This window comes from Sinocyclocheilus anshuiensis, unplaced genomic scaffold (assembly GCF_001515605.1).
Source record: "Sinocyclocheilus anshuiensis isolate Anshui unplaced genomic scaffold, SAMN03320099.WGS_v1.1 scaffold1184, whole genome shotgun sequence".
In the NCBI taxonomy this organism is placed as follows: Eukaryota; Metazoa; Chordata; class Actinopteri; order Cypriniformes; family Cyprinidae; genus Sinocyclocheilus; species Sinocyclocheilus anshuiensis.
Genome location: NW_015547647.1, coordinates 848,179 through 870,876, shown reverse-complemented (window position 1 = coordinate 870,876; position 22,698 = coordinate 848,179). Strand labels below are relative to the sequence as shown.

Genomic DNA, 22,698 nt, shown 5'->3' with positions numbered 1-22,698 from the left:
ATTTTTAAACAAAATAAACAACTTGAATTATTTATTTTCACACAAAATCTGTTGCTCCATTAATGTTCAATACAATGTATATATATTTTTCTGCAATTATACATTTTAGGTGCAGTGAAAGGCACATTTTTTCTTAAGGTGGGCCTTTAAATTTAACTATGTGGGACCTTTAAAATGTATTTTGTTCTTGTTGTAGAATTTGTTTGGCCCTGAGTTTGTGAGGATGAGCAGCGAGCCAACTGTGGTTTTAACCGTTCCTTCATCCATAATGGTAAGACAGCTAATCTGCTTTGCTTTATACTGCTTTGTATTTGTGCATATGTATGCATTTATCATTTTTGCATGTGTTTCAACAGAACAAGCGTGGGAAGGTGGAGGAGAGTCAGAGGAAGGTGGGATTGGTCTTGCTGAATGGGCAGAAGTTGGAGCTGTGTTGCGATGTGAAGGCGGTCTGTAAGGACGTTTTGGACATGGTCGTAGCTCACATTGGACTGGTGGAGCACCATCTATTCAGTCTCGCCTACCTTAAAGGTGCATAAAACATCTCCTTTTAAACTGCGATTAAATGCACATTGGAACCATGTTAAAATACATTGCCTACCTTTCTGCCCCCATTAGTATTTTGTATACCTTTCTGTTTGATACCAAAAACTAAAGTAAAGAGTCTTGTGTTGTGATAAATTAAATTTCCTACACAGTTTTGTTGTTGTTGTTGTTGTTTGAGTCTGAATGAAAGCACCATGCTGAATTTATTATATCTCATTGCTCCTTTATTTTAATTTCCTCTTTTGAATGGTATTTAGGAAGAATTTCCTTGAAATGTCAACAGTACGATTTATTGCAGCTTATGTTATGGGTACCTGTTCAGGTAAACAAGAGTTATTTGATTATGAAGTGTGTAAATACTACAGAATAAATAACTTGTTGTTCTCTTCCTGACACGCTGCCCCTGTGTGACTTCTCTAGTTACGGCTCTAATGGACACGGGTGGTTTGTGTCCACAGATGGTTCATTAAGTCCTCTGACTCATGCCTCCCAAGCCAAAGGCTGCTTTACTTGTTATGCTGCATTGAACCGTTTTAGCATAATCTGTTTGTTTATCTTTCTTTCTGTTTCCTTTTTTTTTTATAGATGACGAGTTCTTCTTCGTTGAACCTGATGCCAAACTTTCAAAGGTGGCGCCTGACGGATGGAAGGATGACCCGAGGAAAAAGAAGACTGATGTCAATTTTAATCTTTTTCTGCGTATCAAGTTCTTTCAGGATGATATCAGTCTGATACAGTAAGAGCTTAGGGGCCGCCTGACAACATAATCAGAGTCCAAAAATATAGTTTCTTTCTCGTGAGTCAGTAGCTTTTTTATGAATTGCAAAATAATGCATTAAATCATTGCAATCTTTACTATCAGAAATGTAGCTAGAAAGCCAAATGCTTTTTCTGCGATTTTATTGTTGCAACTCCAGAACTTAATGTGGTAACATGTTCCACCAAAAAGAAAATATAAACCAGTTCACAGTGGGTCTTGATTATGCTGCAGTGACAAAAATATGTTTTAAGGAAATAGTTTGAAATAGTTAAAAAATATTTGTGGTCGGTACATTTTCTCACTTCTCCCACCTTTGGCCACTTAATTTTAGACTTTGTTTGCAGTGTTCGATTATGCGTGCCCAAACATGTGCTGGTGTTCAGTGTTAGGTTTGATTTGCTGTTTTGTATTCAAGTGTATTTCATGCTCAAAAAGTGCAGTGATATGAATAAATCTATAGAAGCGTATATATATATATATATTTATATTTATATTTATATTTATGCATGTGTATATACACACACACTATTGTTCAAACGTTTGGGGTCTAAGATTTTTTTAAATGTTTTTGATAGAGTGTCTTATTCTCACCAAGGCTACATTTATTTGATCAAAACAGTAATATAGTGAAATATTATTACAATTAAAACCATTTACTATTTTAATATATTTTAAAATGTAATTTATTCCTGTGATGGTAAAGCTATTCAGCTATTCTCCAGAAACAGTTTTTATTATAAATGCTGAAACGAGTTTGCTATTTTTCTTAGTGCTACTTAATATTGTTGTGGAAACTGTACATTTTTTCAGCATTCTTTTAATAGAAAGTTAAAAAGAATGGCATTTATTTGAAAAATTGTAACAATGTAACAATTTAAAATTCTTTACTGTCATATTTGATAAATTTAATGTGTCCTTGCTGAATAAAAGTGTTTTATAAAAAAAAAATAAACTTTCTGACTCCATACTTTTGAATGATTATTTATATAATGCATGTATATATGTATATCTATGTATTATTCATTAAACCCAAATTAATTAATTAGCATTGTTTTATATAGACATATGATGACCAAACACCAGTACTACTTGCAGCTACGGAAGGATATACTAGAGGAGCGGGTGCGCTGTGACCTGGAAAATGCCATGATCTTGGCATCTCTGGCACTGCAGGCGGAGTTTGGGGACTATCAGACTGAGGTACAAATTACATTGGAAAAAGAGATGAATATTTTATTTTATTATAGCACCACTGAAAGTGCATTGTATTCAAAATACAAATTAAGATTTTTGTGAAAAAAAAAAAATATATATATATATATATATTATCTTGATCATCTTAGCATCATCTCACATACGTACATGTTTTCTTTGTGTTCCATCAGCTCCACGGAAGGACATATTTCCGGACGGAACACTACCTCCCTGCTTCGGTTCTGGATAAGATCGATCAGACCACCATTAAAGAAGAGCTACCCAAACTCCACAGCTTGTACTACAACGCTTCGGAGCAGGAGGCCGAGCTTGAGTTCCTCAAGGTCAGGAACTAAATGAAACGCATCAGTTCTGCAGTATGATTCTAGGCAGAGCTTCCCGATTGGCCAAACTTCCGTAATCGACTTGAAGATTGTGCAGTCTGTTTTCTCTCAGATACTCTTGATTACAGCTTTTTGACTTTGAGAAGTCACAAGACCAAAAGTTGTACTTGGAACTTGGTTTTACGCATTCACAGACATGAATTGGTTATTTTTTTGACGAGATAAGTGCTGTCAATTATTGTGAATAAACTGACCTTAAATATTTTGACTCAGTTCAATTTCCTTTTCTAATAGCTGTTGTTGTAGTCTGCATGTGATTAGATCTGTCTCGTCATTTCTCTGTTATGCAAAGGTGTGCCAGAGACTGTCGGAATATGGAGTTCACTTCCATCGTGTGCATCCAGAGAAGAGATCCCTGACTGGCATCATGCTGGGCATTTACTCGAAGGGTGTCCTCATCTTCGAGGTTCTGAATGGAAATCGAACCCCTGTGCTAAGGTTCCTCTGGAGGGATACCAAGAAGATCTCTTTCACGGTAAAATGTTTAAATGTGCATGTTTACATTTAGTGGAAATCACACGGCCCAGAAAAAAGCCAACGAAGTTCAGCTTCAGGAGTGTCAGTAACACCCCTTATGTCTTTGTGTTTCTGTATGGCAGAAAAAGAAGATTTGCTTGCAGAACACTTCAGATGGGATCAAGCATCTGTTTCAGACAGACAGTCAGAAGACCTGCCAGTATCTGCTGCACCTGTGCTCGGCCCAGTACAAATTCCACCTGCACATGAAAGCCAGACAGAACAACCAAGAACTGCAAGACCTAGGTGAGAAGAAAAAAAAAATGAGCAAGCAAAATGGTGATGGAGAAATCAAACATTGATTCTTGTTTTTGATTCAAATTGTATATGTGACCCTGGAGCACAAAACCAGTCTTAAGTCACTGGGGTATATTTGTGATTTTTCTTTTATGCCAAAAATCATTAGGACTTAAGTAAAGATCATGTTCCATGAAGATATTTTGTAAATTTCCTACTGTAAATATATAAAAACTTAATTTTTGATTAGTAATATGCATTGCTAAGAACTTCATCTGGACAACTTTAAAGGCGATTTTCTCAATATTTAGATTTTTTTGCACCCTCAGATTCCAGATTTTCAAATAGTTGTATATCGACCAAATATTATCCTATCCTAACAAACCATACATTAATGGAAAGCTTATTTATTCAGCTTTCAGATGATTTATAAATATCAATTTTGAAAAATTGACCCTTATGACTGGTTTTGTGGTCCAAGGTCACATATTTGTGAGCAAGAAAGGCAAGAAATTGATGATACTTGATTTCTTTATTTTTATGTGCCATTTCAAGTTTGGGCCAGTAAGATCTTATTAATACTTTTCAGAAACAATGAAATTATGGTATATTTTGAATAAATGCTGTTTTATTCAAACTTTTTATTTGTCAAAGAATCCTGAGAAAAATCATAATAATTAATGTTTCTTGAGCAGCAAATCAGCACATTAGAATGATTTTGGAGGATAATGTGACACTGAAGACTTAAAGTAATGGCTGCTGAAAATTTTGCTTTGCCATCACACGAATAAATTACATTTAACAGTTGTTGTAAATTGTAATAATATTCCGCAAAATTGTTGTTTTACTGTATTTTTGTTCAAATAAATACAGCCTTGGTGAGCATAAAATACTTCTTTCAAAAACATTAAAAAGGCTTACTGACCCCACACTTTGGAGCAGCATTTAATGAATATTTACTTAGAATAAAATTTTTATAATATTAAACAAATCACATTCTGTTTTAAAATTTTCCTCTATGACGAGAGTACAATTTCAAAGAAGGAAGTAAGACCACTTGAGGACTTATGATGTTTAATTTCTATAATTCAGAACTATTTGCATCAAAGAGAAAACAACTTTTAGTTTCAGGCAGTATATAGGAGTTAAACTCCTACAGGGTGCGAACTACGGGGGAGCTAGGGGGAGCTCGGCTCCCCTTAATAAGACATGGGCTCCCCTGAAAACGTGATTTATGAAATTTTGGGGGGTCTCAAAAAATATTGACAATGTGTTATTTTGACGTGCAATTTCAGTTTTGTGTAATGTGATCATCATGGATTATTATGTGTAAAATTGCAAAAATATCATTCATTCATGCATGACGGCGATTTAAACCTAATTCACTTCAATAAAGATAACTATACATGCTATTCTTGTCATGAGCATCAAGGTGTGGGGGCGGTGCGGTGCAAATTCCACTCATGTTTAGAACATTAACTCAAAGTTTCGTAGAAAAAATATAAACGTTGGACTCTGTGGTCGATTCTGTGTTAAGGTAAGGCATGTTATTCGCAATTATGTGTTGTGGCTGTGGGTTGTTATAGGTCTGCTAGACTCTCGATGTCGTAGGCCTAATTGAACGGAGGAATTATGGTATTCTTCTGTAGCCTGACGACAAGTAATTTTAACCGTTGTTCATGTGAACTCAAAGACAGCCTGATGCTTTGTATATAGACTATTTGTGGGTGGCTGTTTGTTGTTTCACCTATCAATTCGTGTCGATAAAGTAAAATAGGGTAAATCCTGTATAGTGATTTATCCTATATAGTGCTTGCATAAAGCAAGTAGTGCATACACTTGTAGCTGTTATGTATCTTTGTAAGTCATTGTAAGCTCTCTTTTTTATAAAAAAAACAAAAAACAAGTGGGCTCCCCCAAAGTCCACGGTATAGTTCGAACACTGAACTCCTAGTTATTAAACTAAATGAGAAAATAGCAAGGAAAAGCTCATTTGAAATAAGAGACCTTGAGAAAATTGGGAAGTGTTCCAAAAAGGCCCTTCCTCCTCAGGCTGCTCTTGAAGAATTGGCATTAATTAAACTGCAAGTGTCAGGTTTGAATGTCAATGCAAGCCATGATGTAGAACTTTCTTGGTTGTGTAAAAGTCACAAATGCCATGTAAGCTGAAACTGTACTTTGCGTTTTCCCTCCAGAGAACTCTCCTCTGAGCAGTCTGCAGTACTCTGACGGGATGGGCGCAGTTAGTCTGTCCCCTAGCACAGACCCCGAACTCTACAAGAGGATGTCCTACTCTGAGATCTCCCTCAGCAAGAGTTTGAGTCGGATCTCTGTTCCACCTGAGCCACCCTATCAGGGGTTCAGCAGCAGCTCCAACCCCAGGATGAAGAGTCGTTCCCATCATAACCTGGGTCAGCTGCCTGAGTCACCAGAGCACAGGATGGTGCCTTTCAGTAGCCAATCACAGAGCGGCATGCCACGATCACAAGTGCTTGCATCAACACACCAACGTGCAAGCTCCGACACAGACTCCATTGCCGTCGCCAGACAACAGGAAGGGTGAGAGACACATGCAAACGTATATTTACAAAACAAATGACTGTTGCATTCTTGTCTTATTCACCGGTTGTCTTGTAGTATTTACATTCTCATCTCATCTCTCACCTGGAGTTTGTCTTATATGCAGGGTTTCAGTGGAGCATCAAAAAGCATTAAAAGTCAAATGGATTTTGTGAAAATTAGGGCCTTAAATAGCATTAAAAGTCATTAAATAAAATGCCCTTTAAGTAAAAAAAATGCATTGGAAATCAATTTAAGGGGCAAATATTGAAAATATTGCTTCAGAATAAATTCAATTTACACCACCAAAAAAAATTTAAATTAAAAATAAAAATTCCTTTTTTTTCTTTCCGGGCAAGTCCTGATCTATTAGTCAGAGGAGATACAAACTAAATTGCAATGAATTGAAAAAATTGTGTGCTCGCTTTTAATTCCAACTCTGACTCATTATTCTGACTGAGGCACATGCATTAAAGTTAAATAAAGTTAAAACTGTGTAATTTCTATAGTACTTGAATTTTTGCATAAGTTCCAGCCTTTAAAAGTTCAGAGTTTCAGAGTTTTTCCTTGACCTCACAGACTGATAGAATTTTGCATTATTGTTGAAGGAGGTCATTTTGTATTTGATGGCGGTACAATTTGCACAAACAGAAACTAGGTGAGCAGAAGAGACTTGTTTCAAAAACATTAAAAACCTTTGACCGGTAATGTGTGTGTGTGTGAGATATACAGTATATATATATATATATATATACTTGTCTTGATCTGCTGTTTTACAATATTTTGACAGCTGTCTCCCTCTCCTGGTCAAGTGTAGTTTGTCTTGTAAATAATGTCTTTACACCCGTCTCAATCTCCTTATTTTGTATAATTTGTTTTTTAATCTCAAATAGAGAATAACTCATTTTGCCATTCCGCTTGTGTGCCTTTTTTGTAAATCTTTACACTAATTTTACACTTATTTTACAATGTCTTTACACCCATCTCACTATTCTTTTCGGCTGTAGTTTATGATGTCTTTGTCCCCGTCTCACTCTCCTGATCCGTACAGTTTGTCTTATTTCTTTCTACCTGTCTTAATCCTTTTTTTTTTTTTTTATGTCTTTACAACTGTCTCACTCTCCTGCTTTGTCTTTGCTTTACATTGTTTTTACACTTGTCTCACTCTTCTGCTTAGTTGCAGGTTGTCTTATGAGTTCACACCCGTCTTACTCTCTTGATTAGCATTGTGTGCATTTAAGTGGTTTTATACCCATCTCACTCTCCTGCTCCTGAGTGATTTTTTTTTACACTCGTCTTGCACTGTAGCCCTTTAAAACACACATGTATCTATTTGTATCTACGTCAGTCTCTTGATTTAATTCAGTTTGTCTTATTTCTTTATACCTGTATCAATCTCCTATTTTTTTTTTACAGTTTTTTTATATCTTTACACCTGTCTCACTCTCCCGTTCTCATGAATTTTTCCTTTACAATGTTTTTACACCCGTCTCACTCTTCTGCTTTGCTGCAGTTCATTTTCACTTCACACCCATCTTTCTCTCACGATTAGCATTGTGTGCCCTTTAATGCATTTATACCTGTCTCACTTTCCTGTTCCGAGTGATTTTTTTTGTTTTGTTTTACAATATCTTTACACCTGTCTCACTCTCTACCACTAACATGGTTTCTCTTGTTTTCAAAACTCGTTCTGCTGTTTTCTCTCATATCTGCGCACTCGTCTCACTCTCCTGCTCTTCTATGCTTTGTTTTACAATATCTTTACACCCGTCGTCATCTCCTGATCAGTTGTAGTTTATCTTTTAAATGATGTCTGTCTCACTCTCCTAATCTTGTACATTTTGTTTTAGAATGTCTAATAGATAATAACTAACCATAAGGTTCTGCAGTGTGTCTTTTTCTGTATCTCTACACCCATTTTACACTCATTTTACAATGTCTTTACACCTGTCTCACTCTCCTAATCTGCTGTAGTTTGGCTTATGTCTTTATCTTTACACCCGTCGTCATCTCCTGATCAGTTGTAGTTTATCTTTTAAATGATGTCTGTCTCACTCTCCTAATCTTGTACATTTTGTTTTAGAATGTCTAATAGATAATAACTAACCATAAGGTCCTGCAGTGTGTCTTTTTCTGTATCTCTACACCCATTTTACACTGATTGTACAATGTCTGTACACCTGTCTCACTCTCCTAATCTGCTGTAGTTTGGCTTATGTCTTTAAAAGAGTGGCAAGAGTCTACCGTCTTACATCTTTATACTTGTCTCACTGTCCTTCTCTGTTACTTTTGTTTTTTTATACCTGTCTCACTCTCCCACTCGTCTGCAGTTTGTGTTCTAATGTCTTTACGCCTGTCGCACTCTCCTGTTCTGCATTTCTCTGTTGCTCTGTCAGCCTGGCACTGAGCTGCCTGGGGCCAACAGCATTAATCAGCTCTCATGGGAGACAGACAGTCACTGTGCATGTGAGAGTGATGGCAGATGTTTGCAAGCATTTTTATGTTCCTGTGAAGATAATTGTAATGTTTCAGACTCCATGGTGTGATGCATGCTCACAGGAACAGTGCTCTTGTGAGGGAAGTCTTGATTTAGCAGATTGTAACTGCAGATTGCAGATTCGGTTTCTAAATATGCAGTGTTGCAATATTAGAGTTCCTCACTCCAGCAATATTATGGATTGATCAGAAAATGAAAATAACTGCATTTATTCTGCTCTGCCGCTGGAAGTAATTGCCTCTGCGCTGATTTTCATGATAGTTTTCTTTATTCCCTGCATCATCAGTGTGTTCAGCGCCACGGTCGATGACAGTCCCCGCTGGAGCCCCGAAAGCTTGAAGAAAGGGTCCGACTCTTCCTCCTGTGAGGACACGGGACAGGCGTATGTCGTAGGTGAGGACAACGAGACACGGCCGGCTGTTTCTTTCTTATCTCTACTCGAACCTGCCTGGAAAATGGCTCATCTCACCTCAAAGAGCGTGTCTTTCTGCTTTTGAATGTTCTTTTGCCGTCTCTAACTTCCTTGCTTTGTAGTCTCTCTCTTCTGATAGTCTGTCAGGATAGTGGGCGGAATCTGTCTGTGCCTCTCTCTGGAGTCAGCCGCTGTCTGCCTCTTTCGTTTGATCTTTTTAACAGCTCTCTCCCTCTGTTCCCTCACTGATCTTTTCATTTTACCTCTCCATTTCATCCCATCAGCCGCTGTCAGATCAGAGAGAGCAGCAGCCCAAATCCTCTCAACATCTTCCTCCGCATGTAGAGCGATGCCATAAAGAGATTACAGTCTGAATTTATGTGCCTGTACAGTACATGCATCATTGCATTTCTATATGTCAGAGAATAATACAAGCGTTTATACAATTTAAAAGCCACTGTCAGTGTTTGGCTGATGCTGGTTTTCAGGGGTTGTGGTTGATATTATACCGACTGGCTTTGTGTCACAGTGATTTTAGCATGCTAAAGAATTGTTTTTGGATGAAATTTACCCTATTTATTTTCTTCATGCATGTTCCTGATTTTATTGTGCACAGCCTTTTGGTGCACATTCTGTAAATCCAAAGAAATATTTTTTCCTTTTCGGGTGACACAAAAGTTTTTTTCTTTTTCAATCTCTTCATTTTGGAATGTAACACCATCAATTCCTAGTGGAAATTAATTTGGAAATACATGATGTAAAATTAAAACACTGTTTTGTGTTATCTTTAACCATGATGAAATCATTATTATTGATTTAAAATGACAATATAAGACATCAGTCTTCAATACTTGGTATAACTGTGAAGGTGTATTGAAAAATTAAAAAACAATTGGGTTAAAATGTTTTTGAAAGAAATCTCTTAATGCTCACTAAGGCTCCATTTGTTTGAACAAAAATTCAGTGAAAATATTGTGAAATATTATTTTAATTTAAAATACTGTTTTCTATTTTAATATATTTTAAGGTGTAATTTATTCCTGTGACTCAAAGCTGAATTTTCAGCAGCATGTGTCTTTGATGAATATAAAGTTCAAAAGAACAATATTTATTTAAAATGGAAATCTTTTGTAACAATATGAATGACTTGAATGTTAATTTTCAACAGTAAAGATCAATTTAATTTTTCCTTGCTGAATAGAAGAATTCATTTCTTAAAAAAAAAAAACTAAATATATTTTGCTGACCTGAACTAAAAAAAAAAAATTCAAATTGTTGAATAATATTTACTAATAATATGGACAAATAATATTTAATTATATTCGACTTACCCAATTAGAGTCAAACGATCAATTTTATAAAATATATAAAAGCAAATTAAATAAATTGGCTAAGATTTAGAATGCATTAATATATTAAAAATAAAAATATGTGCAAGAAAATGTGCATTATGCATTAACGTTATTGGTTGATTTTGAAAATGACACAAGGAAGGAATTGTCAGGATCTCAGGATATATTAATTTCCTCTTTTATACATATATTACATTTCTGATGTAGTTGTGTCTGTCTAGTGACTTGATTTGTTTTTTTTCTGATCCCCAGGTGTGAGCATGCACAGCTCTGGAGTGCCCTCTACTCCTGCTTCCTCCATAGGAATCACTGGTACGCTATATAATCATTTAGCTTTGTGTAGCACAGCACAGCTCTATGTACTTTTCTCCTTGTCTTCCGTTTCTTTTCAATAGTCAAATTGAGTAAGTCCTGAAAGTTGGTAGGAAATGTCATGTCCTGGTCTGGCTCTAAAACACAAACATCTGCTAAAATTGCAGTGAACTTTTAGTGAAGCAAAACAGGCCTGTTTTTAATGTCAATAACAGTAGTTTACCTCGCAGTGACACCGACCTCCGCTTAATCAGAGCTCAGGAACCCAAAGTCTGACGAGAACTTGCCAAATCCAACATGCCCTGGATTGCTATGTCTTTGGTGTTTTACATGGCATGGAGAACTTCTTTTCAATGGCACTTCTCTCTAGCGCGCACACTCCGCTCAAGTTTCATTGGCGTCTGTCTCTGGCTCAGACTAAGCTGTGCGTTTTTTTGCAGCTCTGAAATATGGCTGTGTTGTGGGCTAATCTCCCTCATCCTCGAGAATGAGCTGCTGGCCATGGCTGTTAGTATAGCACATCAGAGCTGGGCCAAACATAATGCCGTCCCTTAGCACCAAGACACTAGTTATGAAAGATTAGCCCAGCTTATGGAGAGCTGTGCATGTGTTTGATATGTTTAATACCAATACAAACACACAGAGCAAGTGTTAGTCTGCTTTCGCTAGCTCTTCCCTCTAAAAGAGCAGGTCTTCAGCTTGTTACAGCACAGATGTATATAATACTTTCTAACTATTCTGTATTTGAACAATTGAAAAAAAGCAACATTTTTCACATATACATGTTTATTTTGTAAATTATGTATAGTTATTTATTTTTAAATATAATGAGATCTGAATGAGATGACTAAATTTACTGTTTTTTTCTAAATGTATATAAAGCGTTAGATCAGTATATATAAAATAGTAAAATAAAAAGTTAAAGTCAACTAAAATTATAGTTAACTGAAACTAAATTGAAAAGCATTAAACAAAATTTTGATTACTTCAAATTAAATAAACATTAACTTAAAATATTACATTTATTTTTTTTTACTTTTTACAGCATCTCATTTTAATTTAACTTGATATACTAAAATAACTAAAATTACAACTGAAATGACAAATGAAATGAATAAAAACTACATAGACATATATAGAAAAAACTACTAAAAAAACACAATTACTAAAACTATCTAAAATAAAAATGAAAACATAAAATGTAAAAATAAAAACTGATTCAAAATAATATAAATCAATAATCAGTTTTTATTAATCAGTTTTATTTAATAGTAGTTAAAATGGTAGTAACAGTATTAGTAGTAGTAGTTTTAGTAGTATTTTTAATTAATTAATTAATGTATTTATTTATTTTTAATCTATGTAGATTGGTTAATTTAATGAGTCAGTGAAGACAAGCAAAATTGAGTAAAGCTGCGTTATGGAAATATTAAGTGTAATATAAAATTATAGATGTGTGTGTGTGTGTGTGTGTGTGCATATATATATACACATATATATGTATGTGTGTTTGTGTATAAACATACCATATGACCCCTTTAAAATGAAATGAAAGATCACTGTGGTCTGTAGAGATATATAGTTTTTTTTTCCTTTCTTTTTTTTTTATCCTTTTTTTTTTCAATTTTCAAAATGTAAATCTGTGAACAGGACTTAAATTTTCGATTAACCTTAATAACACTGGCTGTTAGTTCTCAAAGTATGTTTATGTATGAATGAACACGCTCTGTTTTAAAACCCAGACCTCTTCCCCTCTGGTATATCCCACCCACAGACTCCCTGAAGAAGAAAGTAAATGCCTTAACCTCCCCAGAGCGAGAGATACAGACCGTAAATCTGAAGAAAGACGTCAAGTATGGGCTGGGTGAGTAACAAGACCCTCTGCTGCAAAAACGGGTTCACATGTCCAGTCACAGAAGTGCTGTTAAACGGCCGGATTATCAGAACACACATCTCTCTCTCTCTCTCACACACACACACACACACACACACACACACACAACTGTGACAGGAATAAAGTGTAGTGTGATAGAGTGCAGAGGTCTGGCAGAATGTGCTGTTTTATGTCCACCTCAGATGGTGACTGAAATATCTTATCAGGATTCAGCCTGAATAAGAGGTTGTCGATCATTGATAGGAGAAGTACATTTAGTATATGCACAAATGACAGTTTCAGTAAGACATCTTTGACTCTTTGTCTTTTTGTAGTGACACAGTAGAATGAAGTGTGTGGTTTGTGTTGCGCTCAGGCTTTCAGGTCGTAGGCGGAGAGAATTCTGGCCGTCAGGACCTCGGCACCATCATCAGCTCCATCACACCAGGTGGACCAGCAGATATCAACGGCTGTCTGAAACCAGGTATGAAACTGGAGAGGAGTGGTGCTTTCACCCTTGATTCTTTATTTATATGTAATTCTTTGAATTTTATGGTTGGAAGCATCACCCGTTTTAGTGGAGAAGTTCACAGAACTATTATTACTAACTATTGTTTGTAATACTTTAAAATACTGTGCAATAACTTTTAAATGATTTTAGAGTACTTTTAGAAAATGTAAGGATTGCTTTCCCATAATCCCATAATTAATATAAATAATAAACAAAAGAATGATCCAAAGATTTCGGAACACTTTAAAACGGTTCCAGAAATCTTTGAATGATTACATATCACTGTGAAATGATTTTAGAAATTTCTTTTAAAAGGTAAACTCTCAATTTAGTATACTTTAAATGATTTTACAGTGCTTTAAATAATTCTTGTATGTTTTAAATGATTCTTAATGCTTTAAATAATTCTAGAATGACTTTAACGTCACCTAGAACTCTTTGAACGACCCTCTGTGAATGATTCTAGAATCCTGACTTTCGATTTGTTCAAAGCATGCTGGAATCATTTGGAGTTATCTAAACGATTCCAGAACATTCTGGACGATTCCAGAACAGTGTCATTTTAGTAAATTTAGATACTATTATATTTTTGATTCATATTTTGAATTACTTTTATTTTGATATTTTCTGTTTTCATTTTAATTTGAAAGTTTAACTTTTTTCTTGGTTTTTTTTATGTCAATACTGCTTTTATTAATGTGTATTTCAGCTTTACTTATTTTAGTTTTAGTTTCAGTTTTCGTTGACTATAATAACTCAATTCCAGAACGCTTTAAAGATTTTGGATTGTTCAGTGTAAGGTTGTTGTTAACGCCACATTTTTGCATTTCCTGAAGGTGACAGGCTGTTGAGCGTGAATGATTTCAGTCTGGAGAGCCTATCACATGACACTGTGGTGGAGATTCTGCAGAACGCCCCTGATGATGTCACACTGGTGGTCTCTCAACCTAAAGAGAGACTGTTTCCAGGTAATGGAAATGATATTTTTGCAACTATATGCACAATGCAGTAAGATTCCACCCGGATATTGCTGAGAATAGGCTTTTCTGGAGAAATTGTGTTATTTAGATGACAATACCATAAACGAGCCTCTTTTTGCCTCTCTTAGACTCTCCTTCAGGAATCCATCATTATAAATCAGCCTCACAAAATCAGGAAGTAGACGTCGACTCTTCCTCTGAAGATCATACATGCTCCCCCAGCCCTCCTCCTGTCTCCAGCAAGACATCTCCACCTCAGTCCATTCGACAGGGGAGCGTCAGTTCGCAGGACTCCAGGACCGAGAGTGCCAGCCTCCTGCAAACGAATCTCAATGGATTCCATCGCAACATTCCCACTGAGGGTCCCGCACCCGCGCAGTCGCTCGCCGCTGACAGCAAACCCTCTGTTGAAGCTACACCACCAGCTTTGCCCCCTAAAACCAGAAAATCCAAAGTGCCGGACGTTCCTAAAGAGCTGGAATACTCAGACAGAGGGGATTCGGACATGGATGAAGATACATACTCAAGTAGCCAAGAGAAACATAAGACTAAAAAGGTAGAATCAGTCTCTGTAGTGATTTAAATGAACTTTGACTCTCGCCTCAAGGTTTTGAGTTTCTAGTCAGCATCTGTTTGAAATGAACTTTGAGATGTGTGCTTTTTAAGATGCTTAAACTTCACAGAAATGATTAAATTGCTTTTTTTTTTTGGAATAAATAGGACAGTTCTCCCTTGCTCATTGCATCCCTCCTTGGAGTTCCCTGCATGCGATCAGATGCAGAACATTATTCAGGATTTCAAACATATTTCATATTTACACTGTGTCCTAACCAGGTGCGATCAGACAGCTTTTTAACAATGAACTCAACATGTTTAGTGGCACTTGCCAAGGAAAACATCCCTAAAACTATTAGTCGTTCTAGGATTAGGGATGTCAAATTCCTCCACCTTTTGGGTTACAGACATTGATGATACCTTAAATTGTGCGGCTTTTTGAGGAGAGGTGTTTTATTACCTTTCTAAGCAATTTCAGTATCCCATAGACTTGCATTGAATGAGGTACTTAAGCCAAGTTTGGGGTCAGTAAGATTTTTTTAAAATGTTTATGAAATGCTCACCAAGGCTGCATTTATTTGAACAAAAAACAGTAAAAAACAGTTATATTGTGAAATAATATTGCCATTTAAAATAACCGTTTTAATATATTTTGAGATGTAATTTATTTCTGTGATGCAAAGCTGAATTTTCAGCGTCATTACATCAGCCTTCAGTGTCACATGATTCATCAGAAATTATTCTAATATGCTGATTTGCGGCTCAAGTAATATTTATTATTATTATCAGTGTTGAAAACAGTTGTTCTGCTTAATATTCTTGTGGAAACCCAGATACGTTTTTTCAGGATTCTTTGATGAATAGAAAGTTCAAAACAACGACATTTATTTGAAATAGACATTTTTAAAATACATATTTTTTGAACATAAATACCTTCATTTTTGAAACGGTTTATGCACCCTTGCAGAACAAAACTATTAAATTCATTAAATAAAAAAAAATCGTACTAACCCCAAACTCACATGAAACCACTGAAAAATGGACCATTGGAAATTCTGTATGGGCAGTGCTAAACATCACAGCTAAGTGACTGAGAAAATCTTTTGTGATTCATTGCCATAAAATCTGTGCACTGTAGTTCAAAAACTCACTTGTCCCTCCGGGTTAGTACATCACATATAGAATTTCATATTTATCAGTTCCACATTTCTTAGACCTTCCCTTTAAAAGCTAATATCACTCTTTAGGTTCAATATGTACACTTCAGAATCACACAAATGTCAAATATTAATGAAAACATTCTAACTGCTTGCGACCGTCCCTCGCTCCCTTTCTGACCAATTGCATTTCTGAATGTAAATGCAATGCAGTTTTGCATGTCAACACCATTAACCTCTGACCCTTTGACCCTTGCATGTTGTACGGCTGTGCACGGCCTTGTATTTACCCAGCTCTTCTCTATTTACAGGGCGTTTCTCCCAACATCGTCACGGAGACTTTAAGTGCTAGTAGCCCAGAAGTCAATAGCCTCCAGCCTGGAGATCTATTTGACGTTGAGCTGTCCAAAATAGACAGCAGTCTGGGCATTAGTGTCACGGTACTGTTCGGAAAGGTTTCCGCTCTCTCCTTTTTCCTCCTTTGTTTCCCTTTGACTTACTTTTTGTGTGCGTGTGTGTGTGTGGTTGTTTTTGTACCTTAGCCCTCGCTCCTTTCTGAAGCTCCTCGCTTGGCTTCAGTTTTGGGAAAGTAAATTTGGCTCTTTGCATGCAGATTTTTACAGGCATTTGAATTGGCTCCTTCACTAACGGTAAAGCTGAAACACAGTAGGTACAGCAAAGTGCCGAAACACGCACGGCCAAGACAACATGCCACATTTACAGTTTTATTATATAACAGAAGCACCAATGCCTGCATGGATTTGCATTCGCTTGTCTGCGGTTTGATTTTACAGTGATCTTTTTTCAGATTCACGAGCATGTGGTGTTATGTAGACCTTGTGACTTTATGATTTACAATTTATTTTTTTTGAAAATTCAGTTTTTCAAAATACTGCAATGAAATTGCATTAATCATCAACTCAAGAAATCAAGTGGTTTGCTTTGATTATGCTTCACTCATAATCTACAAAATATAAAATGAGAATGTCCTGTTGATTTCTTAATACATGCATGGATCCAGAACACAGATCATAGGCATTGTTTTCCCATGATGCTTTTCTTTTTGGGTATAGTAACATGTTTGTCTGTCTCAGGGTGGATCAAACACAACAGTGAGGCATGGAGGGATATACGTCAAAGGTGTCATTCCTAAAGGAGCAGCTGAGCTGGATGGGAGGATAAAGAAAGGTCAAAATTAATTATTTAAACGTACAGTTTTAAGTATACATCATTGTAGTACTTATTTTACTGAATGTAATTAAATTATATTATTATATGTATTATATAATTATATAAATTTTAAATAAATGTAATTTTTAAAAAAATCATACAATTTATTTAAAAAAAAATAATAATTGTGTCCAGACATTTACCATTTTACAGAAATAATGCCATAATGCAAAAAAAATAAAAAAAATAAATACAAATAAATACAAATAAAAAATAAATGAATAATAAAATAAATACAAATCTTTGAGTTAGAAAATGGGCTACATTTTCTTTTTAATAATTAAATATGATATTAATTTTAATATGTATAATAAAAAAAAAAAGATTCATTTTCTGTTTTAAAGAAGTTTTATAATTTTAGGCTTTTGACTGCTTTCAGTGTAAAAAGCCAATGGAAATTCAGTATGCAAGCATATTCAAGAAAAAAAGGCAATTCAAAATACATTAAGCAAATATTACAAAGACGTCATCAATAGAAAATAGTATAATGTTAGATCGTTTAGAAAAAAAATATGAATGTAGTATTAATTTCCTGCGATCCTACGTAGAACAAGCAGTTTGGAAAAAATGGATAGATTATAATAATGTAATGTAATATAATATAATATAAAAAAATAAAAAAGATGCAACATTAAGTTCCCACAACCCTACCTAGGACAAGCAGTTTGGACACTATTATATATATATATATATATATATAATTATATAATATAGTGTATTATATAAATTAAATAATATAATATTTTTCGTATTTTGACAATCTATATTTTTTATCGCATTCCCAATTCCAAAATTGCAATTACATAAGCCTGTGTGTTGATTTTGTATCGTACAGGAGATCGTGTGGTGGCTGTGAATGGGAAGAGCCTTGAAGGAGCGTCTCACAAACAGGCAGTAGAGATGTTGAGAGACACTGGCCAGGTGAGAATTCTGGGTGTGAGGCTGCATTGCGCCGTCTAGAGGACTGCGCTTCTCTGAAAGTTTAACAACTTTCACAAAAAAAGTTTAAAGTTTCACAATAAAAAAAAAACAATCCCACTGTCTAGATGGTGCATCTATTGATGGAGAAAGGTCAGCCCCCAAAAGACAGCATTCATGCCCCTCTGACTCCGCAAGTCACTTCTGAACCTCAGAACGCAGCCGTGGAGGAACCGCCGCTGCCGCCACCACCACCACCACCACCAAAGAAAGCAGAATACAACTTCATTACACCAGGTATGAGGTGGAATCGACACACTTGTTGACGAACATATTAAAATGTGCCAGAGGTTAAACATGTGGGCTGGTTTTTGAACTTTGGTTAAATCGTTGTCCTCTTTCTTGTTTACCCCCTCCAGATAACACATTTGATGTGGGTTTGCTGAAGAACACGTCCGGTCTGGGCTTCAGTTTCAGCCGTGAGGAGAACATTCCCGGAGAGCCTGTGGGCTCCAGCATGGTCCGGGTCAAGAAGCTGTTTCCAGGGCAACCAGCAGCTGAAAGTGGCTGCATCGAAGTGGGTGACGTCATTCTGCGTGTCAATCAGACGTCACTCAAAGGACTGTCACAACATGTGCGTTAACCCTTTACCCTGTTTACTACTAATGCTAAAAATCCAAACATAGAATAGCGTTATTAAAACATGTCTTTTCTTCTTTGGTGTTTGTCAGGAGGTGATCTCTGCTCTGAGGGGCACAGGACCGGAGGTGACCCTTCACTTGTGTAGACCTGCACCAGGGGTCTTACCTGAGATGGACCCTGCCATTAAAGTAAGACTTTTAGTTTTCATCTCGCTCATCTTAATTCAGGTCCGTGCATCACATTCATTTATCTAAAGGAATATTCTGCTTGGTTTTCACTCAAGAAAATCAGGAAAAGACAATGCAAATTACAGCTACACATATTCCATGATAAAGGTAGTGCCACCACAAAAGACAAATGTATTTTATTGAGTCTTATTTTGAGTCTTATTTTATTTTTGGTCTTTATTTTATTTATTTATTTATTTTTTAATGAGTGTTTTGTTTTATTTAGGGTTAGGGTTTTGTTGTATTTTATTTTGAGTATTTCATTTTATTTTATTAAATTTTATTGATTTTTATTATTTTTTTTATCTTAAGTATTTTATTTTATTGAGTATATTGTTTTTATTTATTTTTAGCATTTTTATGTAATTATTATTATTTTTTATTTAGCTTTTTTCCTTTTATTTTGAGTCTTAATTTATTGTGTATTTCCTTTTTTGTTTTATTAGACTGAGTATTTATTTATTTATTATTTATTTATTTGAGTGTTTCTTATTTATTTATTCATTTTAATTAGTATGTATGGTTATTGTTGTATTTTATTTTAATTCTTATTTTATTTTGAGTATTTAATATTATTTAATTTTATTAAGTTTAAGTTAATTATGTTTTATTAATTATTATTTATTATTATTATTAATTTTTATTATTTTATTAAGTTTGAGTGTTATATTTCACTGATGATATTATTGCTTTATTTTATCTTGAGTTGTACTGAGTTTAAATATTTATTTTGTGTCTTTTGCTTTTATTTTGAGTCTTATTTTGTTTTGATGTTTTATTTTATGGAATTGTATTACATTTTATTTATTTATTTGAATATTTTTTAATTATTTTATTTTAATAAACATTTTAGTTTAGGGTTTTGTTTTGTTTTTTTTAAATTTGAGTGTTAATTTATTTTTAACATTTTATTAAAACTTTTATTAAATATATATATATTTTTTAATTTTATTAAGTCTTATTGCTATCTCAGTAGCTCTACAGTGATCCACCTCAATTTTTACATTAACAGCCTACCTGTTTTGGGATATTGTACATCTTTAAAATAAAATCTAAAATTGACCCTCCCCAGACTCCCGTACCCTCTCCACGAAAAGAACCCCGTCCCAAGCCCCAGCCTGATCCCAAGGCGAGCTCCCCGCCTCAGACGGAGTGCCCTCGGGGGGTGGGTGCTGTGGAAGAGGCTCTGGAGAGGCTGATGCTGAAGTCGCCCAGTCGCAGAGACAGTTACAGCGACAGCACAGACAACGATGAGCTGGAGGAGGCCTTCAGCCCCACCAACCTGGAGCAGGCCAGTCAAGCCTGGGACCGGAGTGTCTACCAGACCCCCATGGGAAGACTCCCAGACGAGGCCAATATGGATGACACCGTACGATCAGCTTATTACTCACCCAGACAGTCCATGTCTAGACCGGATGTTAGCAGAAGGTCAGAAATTTATTCTTAAAGCATAAGACTAAAATTTTTTGTGTTAATATATGTGCTTGCATGTAAGAGCCTCTAATAACTTGGCTTTGTCAGTCTAAACAAGTCTTTTAGAAGTAAACACTGTTCTTGCATAAGCAAACTTGGTTGTTTAATATAATTGGGCCCAGGAGTTCAGGTGTGACGGAACTAATTCTCTTCTGTGGGAGTGTCATGTGACTGTCATAAAACATGACAACCAGCAGCAGTGAAACACTTGTTTGCACTGCTGAATGCAGTGTGATAGAGATCTGACACGGCTTGACTGAAGTTTGCTTTGACATAATCTTTACGAGCAGAAATGAAAATAATAAAATAACAGGAACAGTCAATGTGTTTTAGTAACTATTAGTTTGTGAACAAATGCAAGTTACACCAGTTTCTTTTAAGATTAATTTTTGCTTGATTTCAATGTCGATCTCATAAAGCATTTATTTTCTCTGTTATTTTTAATTTAACATAAGTTTTTTTTATGTTTTTTTTATTTCTTAGTTTCAGTGCCAATCTCATAAAACTTTTTACTATTGTTTTTCCATATTTATTTTTAGTTTCAGTGTCGATCACATAAAGCATTTTTATTTTTAATTTAACATCAGTTTTTTTTTTGTTTAGTTTTAATGCCGATCTCAAGGAATTTCATTAAAAATTTTTATCAATTTAAGTTTGTTTTTTTCACATTTGATTATTTATTTTTTTTAGTTTCAATGTCCATCTCATAAAGCATTTTATTTTTATTTTTATTATTTATATAACATCAGTTTTATTTTGTTTTATTTATTATTCATTTATTTTTTTGTTTCTTAGTTTCAAGGTCGATCTCATAAAGCTTTTTCTTTTTTCTTTTTAATTTAGGTTTTATTTTTTGTTTCTTAGTTTCAATTCTGATCTCAAACCATTTTCTTTTACTTTTTTATTTAACATCAGTTTTTTCAGGTTTTATTTATTTATATATTTTTTTAGTTTCAGTGTCGAAGCATTTTAAATGAAGCATTTTATATTTAATAATTTAATTACATTTTTAAATAAATTACAAGAAAACATAAAAATGTAGAAATGTAGAAAATGTAATATAATAAAATCATATTGAAATTTATTCCCTCTTTTAGATGGAGCACCTCATATTTTCTCAATGTATGTCGCAGAATGCATGTTAATTAATCATGTTCCATTTCCTGTCTGTGTCCTCCTTTCATCATCTTCATCCAGTGATTTGGACAGTTCTGCAGTTCGTGTATCATCTTCTCCAGCCCTGTCTGAGATTGGGATCCTGAGCCCCAGTCCAGACCCTCTTCCTCCACCACTGCCAAACCTGCTTAACCTCTGTTTGCCAGATCACGGCCAGGAGGACAAGTTCATTCCTGTGAGTGACCGTTAGCATGACATATGCTCAACCTCTGTTATTTAATCCAAATGATCTTCCTTAGAGAATTCCTAATGGAATATCCTGCATGTGTTATAGATTCAAAGTGTGACTTCTGTGTTGTGATGAAGACAGGAATGTTTGTCATTTTAGGAGGTGGAGCTGAAGGTTTCTCTGGTGAAGTCTGATAAAGGAAGTTTAGGTTTCACTCTTACCAAAGGGAATGACAACAATTGTTACATCCATGACATTATCCAGGACCCTGCTAAAGGAGATGGCCGACTGCGTCCAGGGGATCGCATGATAATGGTATAGCGTCGCCGAGAATCTTTACTGCTGTCTAGCTTTGCAGAACTGTTGAAAACTTCATAGATCCAGTTAAAGAAAGTCATACAGATATCTATTTTTTAAAACACAGGAAACAGTAGATCAACACAAAAAAATTACTATTTTATGGGGACTATCTCAATAATTTCATACTACCATAAAAAAAAAAAGTTTATTTGATCAAAATACTGTAAAAACCGTAACATTGTGAAATATTATTACAATTGAAAGTAACTATTTTCTATTCTGAGGAACATTTATTTGAGAAATCTTTTGTATTAATTTCTTTCTAAAAAAAAATTCTTAGTGACCCTAAACTTTTGATTAATTGTGTATATAAAAAAAAAAAATAAATAAATAAATAAATAGTAAGTTTTAGTAAGTAGTTTAGTATTTTTTTAAATGTATCTATATAGTTTTAATTAATTGTAATTTTAAAGGGGTCATATGATGTTGCTAAAAAGAACATTATTTTGTGTATTTGGTGTAATGAAATGTGTTTATGCGGTTTAAGGTTTAAAAAACACATTATTTTCCACATACTGTACATTATTGTTTCTCCTCTATGCCCCGCCTTTCTGAAACGCGTTGATTTTTACAAAGCTCATCGTCTGAAAAGCGAGGTGTGCTCTGATTGGCCAGCTATCCAGTGCGTTGTGATTGGC

At 34.9% G+C, this 22,698-nt stretch overlaps 1 protein-coding gene across 1 annotated transcript in view; it reads left to right on the top strand.

Moving 5' to 3' along the window:
* LOC107701923 (tyrosine-protein phosphatase non-receptor type 13-like) overlaps window positions 1–22,698 on the top strand; it is an 84,115-nt gene that overhangs the window by 49,797 nt on the left and 11,620 nt on the right. Inside the window, exons 10-32 of the mRNA XM_016504077.1 lie at window positions 197–271; window positions 357–531; window positions 1,132–1,282; window positions 2,368–2,506; window positions 2,692–2,844; window positions 3,197–3,379; window positions 3,504–3,666; window positions 5,853–6,216; window positions 9,009–9,106; window positions 10,730–10,789; window positions 12,564–12,653; window positions 13,039–13,146; window positions 14,010–14,141; window positions 14,282–14,709; window positions 16,177–16,305; window positions 16,960–17,053; window positions 17,931–18,016; window positions 18,142–18,310; window positions 18,433–18,647; window positions 18,745–18,843; window positions 19,955–20,310; window positions 21,553–21,706; window positions 21,860–22,015. Of these exons, the coding sequence (XP_016359563.1) occupies window positions 197–271; window positions 357–531; window positions 1,132–1,282; window positions 2,368–2,506; window positions 2,692–2,844; window positions 3,197–3,379; window positions 3,504–3,666; window positions 5,853–6,216; window positions 9,009–9,106; window positions 10,730–10,789; window positions 12,564–12,653; window positions 13,039–13,146; window positions 14,010–14,141; window positions 14,282–14,709; window positions 16,177–16,305; window positions 16,960–17,053; window positions 17,931–18,016; window positions 18,142–18,310; window positions 18,433–18,647; window positions 18,745–18,843; window positions 19,955–20,310; window positions 21,553–21,706; window positions 21,860–22,015 (3,777 nt within the window). The remainder of the gene's footprint in view (window positions 1–196; window positions 272–356; window positions 532–1,131; window positions 1,283–2,367; window positions 2,507–2,691; window positions 2,845–3,196; window positions 3,380–3,503; window positions 3,667–5,852; window positions 6,217–9,008; window positions 9,107–10,729; window positions 10,790–12,563; window positions 12,654–13,038; window positions 13,147–14,009; window positions 14,142–14,281; window positions 14,710–16,176; window positions 16,306–16,959; window positions 17,054–17,930; window positions 18,017–18,141; window positions 18,311–18,432; window positions 18,648–18,744; window positions 18,844–19,954; window positions 20,311–21,552; window positions 21,707–21,859; window positions 22,016–22,698) is intronic.